Source organism: Arachis hypogaea, chromosome 12 (genome assembly GCF_003086295.3).
Source record: "Arachis hypogaea cultivar Tifrunner chromosome 12, arahy.Tifrunner.gnm2.J5K5, whole genome shotgun sequence".
Lineage (NCBI taxonomy): Eukaryota > Viridiplantae > Streptophyta > Magnoliopsida > Fabales > Fabaceae > Arachis > Arachis hypogaea.
In genome coordinates, this window is record NC_092047.1 from 100,429,113 (window position 1) to 100,445,557 (window position 16,445).

General features: G+C 36.7%; 1 protein-coding gene and 1 non-coding gene across 2 annotated transcripts in view; both read left to right on the forward strand.

The window, feature by feature from the left end:
• Positions 1–2,015: 2,015 nt before the first annotated feature.
• LOC112727884 (serine carboxypeptidase-like 11) overlaps positions 2,016–16,445 on the forward strand; it is a 48,592-nt gene continuing 34,162 nt past the window's right edge. Inside the window, exon 1 of the mRNA XM_072209563.1 lies at positions 2,016–2,237. Within this exon, the coding sequence (XP_072065664.1) occupies positions 2,071–2,237 (167 nt within the window). The 5' untranslated portion in view covers positions 2,016–2,070. The remainder of the gene's footprint in view (positions 2,238–16,445) is intronic.
• Positions 12,427–12,534, forward strand: LOC112731906 (small nucleolar RNA R71). Its single transcript, XR_003167656.1, has one exon. It is a non-coding gene; the product is annotated as a small nucleolar RNA R71 (small nucleolar RNA).

A 16,445-nucleotide genomic window follows, 5' to 3' on the forward strand; every position in this document is an offset into this window, starting at 1 on the left:
TGCAACATGGCTCCCACTTCCTCTCATGGGGGACAGCTATCGGTGTACAGAAGAGATGCAGAAGAAGACGTTGATGGAGAGAACCACATTGAGGGAAGGCCAACGAAATTTTAGGGTTTAAAAATGAAGACAGGGACTACATTAGGGAATTTTATCACACATTCCATGTCATATGTACACTACAGCGTCCAACGTGGCAGTGGCTGTGTCACATAAGCAACGCCGTCGCTGAGTCACGCCGGAAAATCTTCGAAGGACCATTAAGGTGCTCGAATCGGAATCTGGGGGACATAAATAGTGCAATTGGAATCTCAGGGGCAAAATTGGTGCACGGGCTGAATCTGGGGGACCACTATGGGAATTTAGTCACCGATTACGTCTCTGAGATTGAGAAAAATGCACCATATTAGTCTCTGACCCATTTTCCCTTCACGACGTGATGACATGGCTGGATGACGTGGATGGTAAGTGACACGTGTCACTCCATGATTTGGCCACGTGTAATGATATGATGTGGTGACCAGTGACACGTGGAATGCTGACGTGGATAGATGTGCCACGTGTCACAATGTTATTTGGCCACGTGTCTGTTTGTGCCACGTGTCGCAACAGTATTCGTCCACGTGTCATCTATTATGTCATCGTTGTAGATGCACCAAATTAGTCTCTCACCACATTCAATTTCAGGGACTAAAATGAGTCACTTAATGCAAAGTGAGAGACTAATTTGGTGCATCTACAACGATTACCTATGGATGACACGTGGACGAATACTGTTGCGACACGTGGCACAAATGGACACGTGGCCAAATAACATTGTGACACGTGGCACAACTATCTACGTCAGCATGCCACGTGTCACTGGTCATCACATCATCATTTCATTACACGTGGCCAAATCATGGAGTGACACGTGTCACTTACCATCCACGTCATCTAGCCATGTCATCACGTCGTAAAGGAAAAATGGGTCAGAAACTAATATGGTGCATTTTTTTCAATCTCAGAGATGTAATCGGTGCAATTGAGATCTCAAAAACGATTTTAGTGCACGACGCCAATCTCAAAGACTATTTTGGGTTTAACTCCAATTTATGATTCAACCATTCTTTGTACTGTTTTGACTTTTGAATACAGAAAACAATAATTCAATGATGATACCCGACATGGCTACAAATATCTAACTAGAAGTTGATGTTTGTGCCTTTGTGTGGATGATATTGTATGATAGAATAGTTCTTAATTAAAAAACTGAATTGACATGTGTCCTCGTTTTCAAAGATTTATTATTATTATTATATCTAACAAGATAATCTTTGGAAGAGATTACCAAAATAAAAAAGAAGTAAATAAATATTTAACTATGACATTGAATAAGAATAATAACACGTTTTTTATATTGATAATTATTTTAATAAAAATATTAAAAATATTTTTTATAATAATTTTGATTTTAAAAAGTATAATTTATTTATTTTGTTACATTTTAAATAAAAATAATATTTTTATAATAACAATTATAAAATTTTTTTTGAAATATCTACTTTTTATATTTTGTTTATATTCAACAACTTTTTTTTGTCATGATGGCGAAACATTATGAGTCATAATGCCTAATTAATTAATATTATCATACTTTAGAGTATATTATTCAAATTGTTTAACAATCTTCTATGCATTTTTACGTGTCATTTAGCTTTTAGTAAGATAGTATCTAAAAATTATATTCTTAACAAAAATAATTTTAAAATATTTAAATAATAAATAAATTTTAAGAGAATTTTAAAAATTATTATATCCTAATAAGATAATCTTTGGTCCTATCATTTATGTGAAGAATAAAGTAGTTTTTTATAATTTAAAAAGTTTTTATTTAATTTTTAATTATTTAAGTAATTAATTTAAATAAATTTTGACATATCAATAATCACTGTTTATAGAATTAAAATCGGTTAACAAATTTTCAAATAGTAGAGTCGTTTTGTATAAATAAGCAATGCTAATTAAATACTAATGCCTAGAAATTGGGATTAAGAATTGCACGTGAGGCTGCGGAGTACAGAGCAGTGAATGAAAATGGCTTCCAATTCCAAAAAATGGTGTTACTTTTTTCAATTAGTGCTTCTCTGTCTCACACTTTTGTTGCAGATAGCATCTAATCAAATTGAAGCAGGTGGTTCAAAAGTTGAATACCTTCCTGGTTTTGATGGTCCTCTCCCCTTTCAACTTGAAACTGGGTAAGCTCTATATATATTTACCACTTTCCATCTCCATCAACTGTCACTAAAAGTTTATGTTTTGAAGCTGATTTTGATGTTGTAGAGGAGTATAAGACACAGAAATTGTTCTTAGCTAATCTAAAATTTTTATTTTATTTCAAAATAAAATAGAGAGAAAGAGATTTAGAAATAGTCATTCTTATTTTATTTTTTTATTTGATGGATCTTTCACTCAGCTCACGATGAATTTAATAAAAATTTCAAAAATATTCCTAAATTTTATTTTGTTTCAATTTTATCTTAAAAATTTTTTATTTACATCAAATATACCTTCTACCACTAAATTTTTAAAATATTTAAGACCAATCTAACAATAATGTATAAAAATTATGCTTAATTTGTTTGTGTTGTGGGTTGTTCTTATAAAATTGTTGTTGAATTGGTCATAAATTTTTTAAAAAATTAACCGTCAGAAATGTATTTGATGCAAATCAAAAACTTTTGGGACAAAATTAAAATAAAATAAAATTTATAAATATTTTTAAAACTTTTAACAAATTTCAAAAACAAAAAATATATTTTATCTAATATTTATAAAACAGTAATATTAAAAAGACAAAAAATTAAAATTTACTTTATTTAATATTTATTAATTATTGTAATAATTAATAAATACTAAATAAAAAAAGTTCTTACTGTTTTTGCCCATGTTCATATTATATTTATTAACAAGCAACAATACTTTTGGAAATGAATTTTAAGTTCTAAACCCAAAAAAATTCGTCGTCCTTGAGCTTGCATTGCAATGACGAGAAGCAAAAAGGACAGAAAAATAAGAGAACATTTAGAACTTTGAACATTAAACCTATTAAAACTTTACCATCAATACCATTATACGATAGCGGTGATGGTAGTGATGTCATTTTTTCTTATTAATTTGAGGCAGATTGCATAAAAAGTTCCAATCAAACGATTCAATTTGGATTAGAGTTTAAAATTAATTTTCAGAAATTTTATTGCACATTAGTAAATAGAAAAAAATAAATCGGGACAAATCTAGAAATATTTTTAAGAACATCAAATGAAATTCTCCATTAGACTTCCCTCAAATACTTTGCTTTCTAACCTCTAAGATTGGTTCAGTAGCGAGGAATAATTGAATAGTATGCCTTGGTGAATGCTACTACTATGTAGAAAGAAAAATTTTTTACATCTATAGAAGAACTGTCAACACCTTGACATATTTAAAAAATAAATGTACTTGCAAAAAGTTTTACTTGCATGCCAGGAGACAATAGTTGCAGCTGTACAAAATTTGTTTAGGATAGTTGATTAGATGTTTAATAATTTTATATTTAAACATAAATGATAAAGGTTAATAATATTAAATATTGGGCTAGTTGGGGTGAAACTAATGAGACAATGGTTGGACCAATTTTTGTCTTTTTTAGAATTCGATTTTTTGTATGCATTAGAATTTGACTAAAATACGTTTTTTAACATGCAATACAAATTTTAATTCTTAATATACTTTAACAATTTTTTTCTTAAAATAGTATTTTAGTTTTTCAAAATAATTCTAAAAAGTTATTTATCAAAATATTAAAAAATATTTTAATTTTTTGGAATAAAATATAATTTATACCCCTAAAATTTATCAAATATTTTAAAAACATACTTATATTTTGTTTTAATTTTGTTCATAAAATTTTTATTTGCATCAATTATTTTTTAACAGCTAAAATTTTCAAGATCTCCAGTACTTCAGGATGACAACAAAACAATGCATCGTTTGCTTATCCCAAACACTCTTTCTAACTATTAAAACGAGTGAGATTAAAGGGTTCGAGCGAAACTTAGCATTATAACATTGAGTCCCTTTTCCACTATGAGAAATTTCCGTGGATCTCATCCATGCCATTTTCTGATGAGCAGGATCCTCTGCAGAGGCAAGCTCAGAGTATACTTTATGGCACTAGATTGAGGAAGAAGGAAATAATACTAGCTAAGCTTTCAGAGAGAGAAAAAAAATTTAGAATATTTTGTGAGATAGAAAAAGTGGATATATTACAATGTTTATTGAGATCTGATTACAACTGAGGTGAGTACCTTCTTTTATAGAGGTCTCTAGATAGAAGTGATATCTTACGAAATCTAGACAATCCTATCATACAATACCAGCTGGAGGATAAGGATAAGCCTTATCTCTTTCTGACTTTTCTTACACATGTGACAGAGGTCACTTTATTCTAGCACACTTAATAATTATACATAGTGGAGTTATTGTCCGAATAAAGGGACGGTTTGAAATAGTCTTCTGGAAGGGTCCCATCACCATCTGAGAAGGATGATGTGTCTTCAGAAGCCAAATTGACAGTTCTAAGATCCATATCTGGGTCATGCAGATAGGCAAACGGGTCTTCAGTGTTCTCTTCATTTGGATCTTGGGCATCTTGTAAATATGGGTCATATGGGTTTGAGTTTGGGCCTTCAGCATCATTGGGTATTCCTGCATCAACTCTAGTTGGGCTTGGTGGTAAGGCATACACTCTTCCACTTGGATCTTCAGAATTCAGATCTTCTTCAGTATTTCTGTTTGGAATATGTGTAGACGTGATGGGCTGGTCTCTTGGAGCATAAAAAGAGTATTGTCCAAATTGATTGATTATTCCTGAAGTTATGAATCTAGACTGGAAATCTTTGAGAGTTATTGGGGGAACATCTGTTTGAAACGGGAGTCCTTCAACTGCATCTCCCTCTCCATATAATCCAGGTTGCCATTTCTGACAAAGGTATTTGGCCAAGGCATTTAGGAATGTCTTCTCATCTGTGGGCCACATGGTAGAGTATCCAACAATATCAACTCTGTTCATTGTGTGAGGATCTCTCCCAGTGAAATAACTCCTCTGTAAGGTGACAAAACAACAGAATTTTCGTTTTGCCCTAGAAGATTTATTCCATAATTGGTGCTGCTCGAGCTTATTATATAACATTCCTCTCTATGCATCAAGTGGTGCATACATAGAGAATAATCGGACTAGATGAGAATGGGCTTGAGTGCTATTACAGAGGATGTGATATACAGGAAAGAATGGCAATATGATGGCACATGTATACATAGAAGAAAGAACCCAGATATACCACATCATTTCCTCTGGAATAGGTCCTTAGATTATTGGTACAGTGCAAAAAGGGGTATCCATGTTGAAGTACCTTGGGTTTGGATGGATTTGGGTGATGATAAGGAGCTGATGTAGCCAGTAAAATAAGGTTTGTCTGGCTAGACTGTCTATTTGGAACTCTGTCTGGGGTGTTGCCTTAAGTGGAAAAGGACCAATCTTTCTTCTATATGGGTTCCTGCGAAGTGGACAGTCAGGGAATGGAATGGTGCATGAAGGACTGTAGGAACTCATGGTGCAGATGTAATGGATTGGTTTTGGGATTGGTTCTTTGGTAGGTCTGGAGAGAAAATCAGCAAGTGTGTTTTGGTGTCCTTTGAAGTGTTTCACCTCGAATTTATAGCGGGAGAACCAATCTTTCCATCTTAGCAATTGAGAGTCTGGCAGGATTTTTTTCTTGATTTCCAGCATTGATGGGAAAGACGTGTTATCCGTTTCCACAGTGAAATGATAAGCACTGAGATGAAGATTGAATTTTTCTATTCCTCTCTTGACAGCAAGAATCTCTTTGTAAGTGGCATGGTAATATTTTTCAGATTCTTTGAACTGTTGGTGCACGAAATTATGATCATCAATGGCACCAACAACTTGGTACGCACAATTGTAATCTCAACTCTTTATCACAACTCCGCACAACTAACCAGTAAGTGCACTGGGTCGTCCAACTAATAAACCTTACGCGAGTAAGGGTCGATCCCACGGAGATTGTCGGCTTGAAGCAAGCAATGGTCATCTTGTAAATCTCAGTCAGGCGGATTCAAATGGTTATGGAGGATTGATAATTAAAAGATGAATAAAACATAAAATAAAGATAGAGATACTTATGTAATTCATTGGTGAGAATTTCAGATAAGCGTATGAAGATGCTTTGTTCCTCCTGAACCTCTGCTTTTCCATTGCCTTCTTCCAATCATTCATACTCCCTTCCATGGCAAGCTTTATGTTGGGCATCACCGTTGTCAATGGCTACTTCCCATCCTCTCAGTGAAAATGTTCTACGCACGCTGTCACCGCACGGCTAATCATCTGTCGGTTCTCGATCATGTTGGAATAGGATCAATTGATCCTTTTGCATCTATCACACGCCCAACACTCGCGAGTTTGAAGCTCGTCACAGTCATCCCTTCCCAAATCCTACTCAGAATACCACAGATAAGGTTTAGACATTCCAGATCTCAGGAATAGCCGCCAATAATTCTAGCCTATACCACGAAGGTTCTAATCTTAGATTAGCAACCCAAGAGATACACATTCAAGCTTGTTTGCATGTAGAACGGAAGTGGTTATCAGGCACGCGTTCATAGGTGAGAATGGTGATGAGTGTCACATAATCATCACATTCATCATATTCTTGTGTGCGAATGAATATCTTAGAGAAGAAGTAGGCGTGAATTGAATAGAAAAACAGTAGTACTTTGCATTAATTCATGAAGAACAGCAGAGCTCCACACCTTAATCTATGGTGTGTAGAAACTCCACCGTTGAAAATACAAAAGTGATAATGGTGGTCATTGGCTTCGGCCCCAGAGAGGGAACCTGAAGGACCAAGATTAAAATACAATAGTAAAAGGTCCTATTTATAGAGAACTAGTAGCCTAGGGTTTACAGAAATAAGTAATTAATGCAGAAATTTTCTTCCGGGCCCACTTGGTGTGTGCTTGGGTTGAGCATTGAAGCTTTCACATGTAAAGACTTTTCTTGGAGTTAAACGCCAGCTTTTGTGCCAGTTTGGGCGTTTAACTCCAGCTTTTGTGCCAGTTCTGGCGTTTTGACACCAGAATTCTTAAGCTGACTTAGAACGCCATTTTGGGCCATCAAATCTTGGGCAAAATATGGACTATTATATATTTCTGAAAAGCCCAGGATGTCTACTTTCCAACGCAATTGAGAGCGCGCCAATTGGGCTTCTGAAGCTCCAGAAAATTCACTTCGAGTGTAGGGAGGTCAGAATCCAACAGCATCTGCAGTCTTTTTTCAGCCTCTAAATCAAATTTTTGCTCAGGTCCCTCAGTTTCAGCCAGAAAATACCTGAAATCACAGAAAAATACACAAACTCATAGTAAAGTCCAGAAATGTGATTTTTAAATAAAAACTAATAAAAACATAATAAAACTAACTAAAACATACTAAAAACATACTAAAAACAATGCCAAAAAGCGTATAAATTATCCGCTCATCACAACACCAAACTTAAATTGTTGCTTGTCCCCAAGCAACTGAAAATCAAATAGGATAAAAAAAAGAGAATGTACAATGAATTCCAAAAACATCTATGAAGATCAGTATTAATTAGATGAGCAGGTCTTTTAGCTTTTTGCTTCTGAACAGTTTTGGCATCTCACTTTATCCTTTGAAGTTCAGAATGATTGGCTTCTATAGGAACTCAGAATCCAGATAGTGTTATTGATTCTCCTAGTTAAGTATGTTGATTCTTGAACACAGCTACTTTATGAGTCTTGGCCGTGACCCAAAGCATTTTGTTTTCCAGTATTACCACCGGATACATAAATGCCACAGACACATAACTAGGTGAACCTTTTCAGATTGTGACTCAGCTTTACTAGAGTCCCTAATTAGAGGTGTCAAGAGCTCTTAAGCACACTCTTTTTGCTTTTGGACCACGACTTTAACTGCTCAGTCTCAAGTTTTCACTTGACACCTTCACGCCACAAGCACATGGTTAGGGACAGCTTGGTTTAGCCGCTTAGGCCAGGATTTTATTCCTGTGGGCCCTCCTATCCACTGATGCTCAAAGCCTTGGATCCCTTTTTTATTTTACCCTTGCCTTTTGGTTTAAAGGGCTTTTGGCTTTTTCCGCTTGCTTTTTCTTTTTTTCTTTCTTTCTCTCTTTTTTTTCGCATATATATATTTTTTCTGCAAGCTTTTCACTGCTTTTTCTTGCTTCAAGAATCAATTTTATGATTTTTCATATTATCAAATAACATTTCTCCTTTTCCATCATTCTTTCAAGAGCCAACAATTTTAACATTCATGAACAATCAAATTAAAAAATATGCACTGTTCAAGCATTCATTCAGAAAGACAAAAGTATTGCCACCACATCAAAATAATTAATCTGTTATAAAATTCGAAATTCATGCACTTCTTTTTCTTTTTCAATTAAAAACATTTTCCATTTAAGAAAGGTGATGGATTCATTTTCATATCTTTAATACATAGACACTTAGACACTAGTGATCATGTAATAAAGGTACAAGCATAAATAAACATAAAGCATAAAAATTCAAAAAATAGAAAATAAAGAACAAGGAGATTAAAGAACGGGTCCACCTTAGTGATGGCAGCTTGTTCTTCCTCTTGAAGATCTAATGGAGTGCTTGAGCTCCTCAATGTCTCTTCCTTGCCTTTGTTGCTCCTCTCTCATGACTCTTTGGTCTTCTCTAATTTCATGGAGGAGGATGGAATGCTCTTGGTGCTCAACCCTTAGTTGTCCCATATTGGAACTTAATTCTCCTAGGGAGGTGTTGATTTGCTCCCAATAGTTTTGTGGAGAAAAATGCATCCCTTGAGGCATCTCAGGGATTTCATGATGAGGAATTTCCTCATGTCCATGAGTGGGATCTCTTGTTTGCTCCATCCTTTTCTTAGTGATGGGCTTATCCTCATTAATGAGGATGTCTTCCTCTATGTCAATTCCAGCCGAATTGCAAATGTGACAAATGAGATGAGGGAAGGCTAACCTTGCCAAAGTGGAGGACTTGTCGCCACCTTGTAGAGTTCTTGGGATATAACCTCATGAACTTCTACTTCCTCTCTAATCATGATGCTATGGATCATGATAGCCCGGTCTATAGTAACTTCAGACCGGTTGCTAGTGGGAATGATTGAGCGTTGGATGAACTCCAACCATCCCCTAGCCACGGGCTTGAGGTCATGCCTTCTTAGTTGAACCGGCTTCCCTCTTGAATCTCTCTTCTATTGAGCGCCCTCTTCACAGATATCTATGAGGACTTGGTCTAACCTTTGATCCAAGTTGATCCTTCTAGTGTAGAGGTGTGCATCTCCTTGCATCATGGGCAAGTTGAATGCCAACCTTACATTCTCCGGACTAAAATCTAAGCATTTCTCCCGAACCATTGTAAGCCAATTCTTTGGGTCCGGGTTCACACTTTGATCATGGTTCTTGGTGATCCATGCATTGGCATAGAACTCTTGAACCATTAAGATTCCGACTTGTTGAATGGGGTTGGTGAGAACTTCCCAACCTCTTCTTCGAATCTCATGTCGGATCTCCGGATATTCACCCTTTTTGAGTTTGAAAGGGACCTCGGGGATCACATTCTTCTTGGCCACAACTTCATAGAAGTGGTCTTGGTGCACCCTTGAGATGAATCTCTCCATCTCCCATGACTCGGAGGTGGAAGCTTTTGCCTTTCCTTTCCTCTTTCTAGAGGTTTCTCCGGCCTTAGGTGCCATAAATGGTTATGGAAAAATAAAAAGCAACGCTTTTACCACACCAAACTTAGAAGGTTTGCTCGTCCTCGAGCAAAAGAAGAAAGAAGAGAGTATAAGAAGAAGAAATAGAGGAGATGGAGGGGGCTTAGTGTTTCGGCCAAGGGGGAGAAGTAGTATGTATGTTGTGTGAAAATGAAGGAGTGAAGATGGGTTTATATAGGAGTGGAGAGGGGGGTATGGTTCGTCCATTATGGGTGGGTTTGGGTGGGAAGTGGTTTGAATTTGAATGGTGAGGTAGGTGGAGTTTTATGAAGGATGGATGTGAGTGGTGAAGAGAATGGTGGGATTTGATAGGTGAGAGGTTTTTGGGGAAGAGGTATTGAGGTGATTGGTGAATGGGTGAAGAAGAGAGAGAGAGAGGTGGGGTAGGTGGGGATTCTGTAGGGTCCACAGATCCTGAGGTGTCAAGGATTTCTCATCCCTGTACCATGTGGCGTGCAAAACGCCCCTTGCTGCCAATCCTAGCGTTAAACGCCAGGCTGCTGCCCATTTCTGGCGTTTAACGCCAGCTTCTTGCCCATTCCTGGCGTTAAACGCCAGTCTGGTGCCCATTTCTGGCGTTAAACGCCCAGAATAGTGCCAGACTGGGCGTTTAACGCCCATTCTGCTACCCTTACTGGCATTTAAACGCCAGTAAATTTCTCCTCCAAGGTGTTCTATTTTTAATACTATTTTTCCTTCTGTTTTTGCTTTTTCAATTGTTTTTTTTTGTGACTTCACATGATCATCAACCTACAGAAAACATAAAATAACAAAAGAAAATAGAAATTTAACATAGATAATTAAAGATTGGGTTGCCTCCCAACAAGCGCTTCTTTAATGTCAATAGCTTGACAGTGGGCTCTCATGTAGCCTTACAGATGTTTAGAGCAATGTTGAAACCTCCCAACACCAAACTTAGAGTTTGAATGTGGGGGTTCAACACCAAACTTAAAGTTTGGTTGTGGCCTCCTAACACCAAACTTAGAGTTTGACTGTGGGGGCTCTGTTTGTCTATGTATTGAGAGAAGCTCTTCATGCTTCCTCTCCATGGTTACAGAGGGATATCCTTAAGCTTTAAACACAAGGGAATCTTCATTCACTTAAATGATCAATTCTCCTCTATCAACATCAATTACAGCTTTTGCTGTGGCTAGGAAGGGTCTGCCAAGGATGATGGATTCATCCATACACTTTCCAGTCTCTAGGATTATGAAATCAGCAAGGATGTAGTGGCCTTTAACCTTTACCAAGACATCCTCTACAAGTCCATAAGCCTATTTCTTTGAATTGTCTGCCATCTCTAGTGAGATTCTTGCAGCTTGTACCTCAATGATCCCTAGCTTCTCCATTATAGAGAGAGGAATGAGGTTTATACTTGACCCTAGGTCACACAGAGCCTTCTCAAAGGTCATGGTGCCTATGGTACAAGGTATTGAGAACTTTCCAGGATCTTTTCTCTTTTGAGATAATCTCTGCCTAGTCAAGTCATCCAGTTCTTTGGTGAGTAAAGGGGGTTCATCCTCCCAAGTCTCATTACCAAATAACTTGACATTTAGTTTCATGATTGCTCCAAGGTACTTAGCAACTTGCTCTTCAGTAACATCTTCATCCTCTTCAGAGGAAGAATACTCATCAGAGCTCATGAATGGCAGAAGTAAATTCAATGGAATTTCTATGGTCTCAGTGTGAGCCTCAGATTTCCATGGTTCCTCATGAGGGAACTCCTTGGAGGCCAGTGGACGTCCAGTGAGGTCTTCCTCAGTGGAGATCACTGCCTCTTCCTTCTCTCTAATTTCGGCCGTGTGGGTCATGTTGATGGCCTTGCACTCTCCTTTTGGATTCTCTTCTGTATTGCTTGGAAGAGTACTAGGAGGGAGTTCAGTAACTTTCTTACTCAGCTGACCTACTTGTGCCTCCAAATTTCTAATGGAGGACCTTGTTTCAATCATGAAACTTTTTGTGCTTTTAATTAGATCAGAGACTACAGTTGCTAAGTCAGAGTAGCTCTGCTTAGAATTCTCTGTCTGTTGCTGAGAAGATGATGGAAAAGGCTTGCTATTGCTAAACCTGTTTCTTCCACCATTATTGTTATTGAAGCCTTGTTGAGGCCTCTGTTGGTCCTTCCATGAGATATTTGGATGATTTCTCCATGAAGGATTGTAAGTGTTTCCATAGGAATCTCCCATGTAATTCACCTCTTCCATTGCTGGGTTCTCAGGATCATAAGCTTCTTCTTCAAATGAAGCTTCTTTGGTACTGCCTGTTGCTGCTTGTATTCCAAACAGACTCTGAGAAATCATATTGACTTGTTGAGACAATATTTTGTTCTGAGACAGTATGGCATTCAGAGTATCACTCTCAAGAACTCCTTTCTTCTGATTTGTCCCATTATTCACAGGATTCCTTTTAGAGGTGTACATGAATTGGTTATTTGCAACCATTTCAATGAGTTCCTGAGCTTCTGTAGGCGTCTTCTTCAGATGAAGAGATCCTCCAGCAGAGCTGTCCAATGACATTTTGGACAGTTCAGACAGACCATCATAGAAGATACCTATGATGCTCCATTCTGAAAGCATGTCAGAAGGACACCTTCTGATCAATTGCTTGTATCTTTCCCATGCTTCATAGAGGGATTCACCTTCCTTCTGTCTAAAGTTTTGGACTTCCACTCTAAGCTTACTCAATTTTTGAGGTGGAAAAAACTTTGCCAAGAAGGCATTAACTAGCTTTTCCCAAGAGTTCAGGCTTTCTTTAGGTTGTGAGTCCAACCATGTCCTAACTCTGTCTCTTACAACAAAAGGGAAGAGCATAAGTCTGTAGACCTCAGGATCAACCCCATTGGTCTTGACAGTGTCACAGATTTGCAAGAATTCAGCTAAAAACTGATGAGGATCTTCCAATAAAAGTCCATGAAACTTGCAATTCTGTTGCATTAGAGAAACTAATTGAGGCTTAAGCTCAAAGTTGTTTGCTCCAATAGCAGGGATTGAGATGCTTCTCCCATAGAAGTCGGAAGTAGGTGCAGTAAAGTCACCAAGCACCTTCCTTGCATTGTTGGCATTGTTGTTTTCGGCTGCCATGGCTTCTTCCTCCTTGAAGAGCTCTGTTAGGCCCTCTAGAGAGAGTTGTGCTTTAGCTTCTCTTAGCTTTCTCTTCAAGGTCCTTTCAGGTTCAGGATCAGCTTTAACAAGGATGCCTTTGTCTTTGCTCTTGCTCATATGAAAGAGAAGAGAACAAGAAAGTATGAAATCCTCTATGTTACAGTATAGAGATTCCTTGAGGTGTCAGAGGAAAAGAAGAATAGAAGGAGAAGGTAGATAGAAGAGAATTCGAACTTATCAAGAAGGATAGAGTTCGAATTGCACCTTAAGGAGGAGTGTTAGTCCCTCAAATAGAAGGATGTGAGAAGAGGAGAAGAATTTTTGAAATTAAAGTAAAAGATTTTTAGAATAATAAAAAGAAATTTGAAAATTTGATTGAGATTTTCGAAAATTAAGATTGGGAAAGAAATTAAGTGATTTTGAAAAAGATTTTGAAATTAGAAATTAAAAAGATATGATTGAAAATAAATTTTGGAAAAGATGTGATTGAAAAGATATGATTGAGAAGATATGATTGAAAATCAAATTAAAAAAGAAAGTTTTAAAATTAAAGTTGATTACTTGACTAACAAGAAATTAAAAGATATGATTCTAAAATTTAAAATTTGATCCTTTCTTAATAGGCAAGTAACAATCAACTTGAAAATTTTAAAGTAAATCATTAATTGTAGCAAGGATTTTCGGAAATAATAATAAATAAAAATAAAAAATGGAAAGAAATTGATTTTGAAGAGATATGATTGAAAAGATATGATTTGAAAAAGATTTGATTTTGAAAAATTATGAAGATTTGAAAAAAATTTGAATTAAAAACAAAATCTTCCCTCTAGTGTCCTCCTGGCGTTAAACGCCCAGAATGGTATCCATTCTGGTGTTTAACGCCCAAAATGCTACCTTTTTGGGCGTTAAACGCCCAGCCAGGTACCCTGGCTGGCGTTTAAATGCCAGTTTTCCTTCTTCACTAGGCGTTTTGAACGCCCAGCTTTTTTTGTTTAATTCCTCTGCTGAATGTTCTGAATCTTCAATTCTCTGTATTATTGACTTGAAAAGACACAATTTTGAAAATATTTTTGAATTTTTAATGATGAGAAACAATAAAAAATGCAACTAAGATCAAATAAACAATGCATGCAAGGCACCAAACTTAGAAGTTTGTATACTAAGGACTATAACAATTTGAAAATGCATGTAAGAAACAACAAAACACATAAAACAAGAGAATTTAAAGATCAGAGCTAGGAAATCATCAAGAATAACTTGAAGATTAATGAAGAACATAATGCATATATTTGAAAAATGCAAGAAGAATAGAAACATGCAATTGACACCAAACTTAAAAATTAGACACTAGACTCAAACAAGAGACATAAAAATATTTTTTATTTTATGATTTTATAAATTTTTTTGTGATTTTTTGAAAATTATATGGAAAAGAGAATAAAGAGATTCAAAACTTTTAATAAGAATTCCAGGAATCATGCAATGTTAGTCTAAAGCTTCACTCTAAAAAGATTAGACATGGCTAGCCAAGCTTCAGCAGGACATTACATTCAGTAGCTAAATTGATGAGAATCAATCAGCTTTTGTGATGATAAGAACATCACCTTGAAACTCTAGAATTCATTCTTAAAAATTCTGAAAAATAAAAAGAAAAATACCTAATCTAAGCAACAAGATGAACCGTCAGTTGTCCAAACTCGAACAATCCCCGGCAACGGCGCCAAAAACTTGGTGCACGAAATTGTGATCATCAATGGCGCCAACAACTTGGTACGCACAATTGTAATCTCAACTCTTTATCACAACTCCGCACAACTAACCAGCAAGTGCACTGGGTCGTCCAAGTAATAAACCTTACGCGAGTAAGGGTCGATCCCACGGAGATTGTCGGCTTAAAGCAAACTATGGTCATTTTGTAAATCTCATTCAGGCGGATTCAAATGGTTATGGAGGATTGATAATTAAAATATGAATAAAACATAAAATAAAGATAGAGATACTTATGTAATTCATTGGTGAGAATTTCAGATAAGCGTATGAAGATGCTTTGTTCCTCCTGAACCTCTGCTTTCCCATTGCCTTCTTCCAATCATTCATACTCCCTTCCATGGCAAGCTTTATGTTGGGCATCACCGTTGTATACTTCCCATCCTCTCAGTGAAAATGTTCTACGCACGCTGTCACCGCACGGCTAATCATCTGTCGGTTCTCGATCATGTTGGAATAGGATCCATTGATCCTTTTGCGTCTGTCACACGCCCAACACTCGCGAGTTTGAAGCTCGTCACAGTCATCCCTTCCCAGATCCTACTCAGAATACCATAGACAAGGTTTAGACGTTTTGGATCTCAAGAATGGCCGCCAATAGTTCTAGCCTATACCACGAAGGTTCTAATCTTAGATTAGCAACCCAAGAGATACACATTCAAGCTTGTTTGTATGTAGAACGGAAGTGGTTGTCAGGCACGCGTTCATAGGTGAGAATGGTGATGAGTGTCACATAATCATCACATTCATCATGTTCTTGTGTGTGAATGAATATCTTAGAGAAGAAGTAGGCGTGAATTGAATAGAAAAACAGTAGTACTTTGCATTAATTCATGAAGAACAGCAGAGCTTCACACCTTAATCTATGGTGTGTAGAAACTCCACCGTTGAAAATACAAAAGTGATAATGGTGGTCATTGGCTTCGGCCCCCAAGAGGGAACCTGAAGAACCAAGATTAAAATACAATAGTAAAAGGTTCTATTTATAGAGAACTAGTAGCCTAGGGTTTACAGAAATAAGTAATTAATACAGAAATCTTCTTCCGGGCCCACTTGGTGTGTGCTTGGGCTGAGCATTGAAGCTTTCTCATGTTGAGACTTTTCTTGGAGTTAAACGCCAGCTTTTGTGCCAGTTTGGGCGTTTAACTCCAGCTTTTGTGCCAGTTCTGGCGTTTTGACGCCAGAATTCTTAAGCTGACTTGGAACGCCATTTTGGGCCATCAAATCTTGGGCAAAGTATGGACTATTATATCTTGAGAGCGCACCAATTGGGCTTCTGTAGCTCCAGAAAATCCACTTCGAGTGCAGGGAGGTCAGAATCCAACAGCATCTGAATCAGATTTTTGCTCAGGTCCCTCAATTTCAACCAAAAAATACCTGAAGTCACAGAAAAACACACAAACTCATAGTAAAGTCCAGAAATATGATTTTTAAATAAAAACTAATAAAAACATAATAAAAACTAACTAAAACATACTAAAAACATACTAAGAATAATGCCAAAAAACGTATAAATTATCCGCTCATCAACTGCACAATAGTGTCTTGTCCCATCAATTTCTTCAAGTAGCTCAGCTCCCCAGAACTCATCACTAGCATCTGTCTGCAATATTCTTTTTCATGTGCTGGGAATCTTTAAAGGTGGAGGGTCTTGTGCTATCTTCTTCAGGGTTTTGATAGCTGTGGTTTGCTCAAGTTCCCATGGTGGGGGCTTCTTTTTT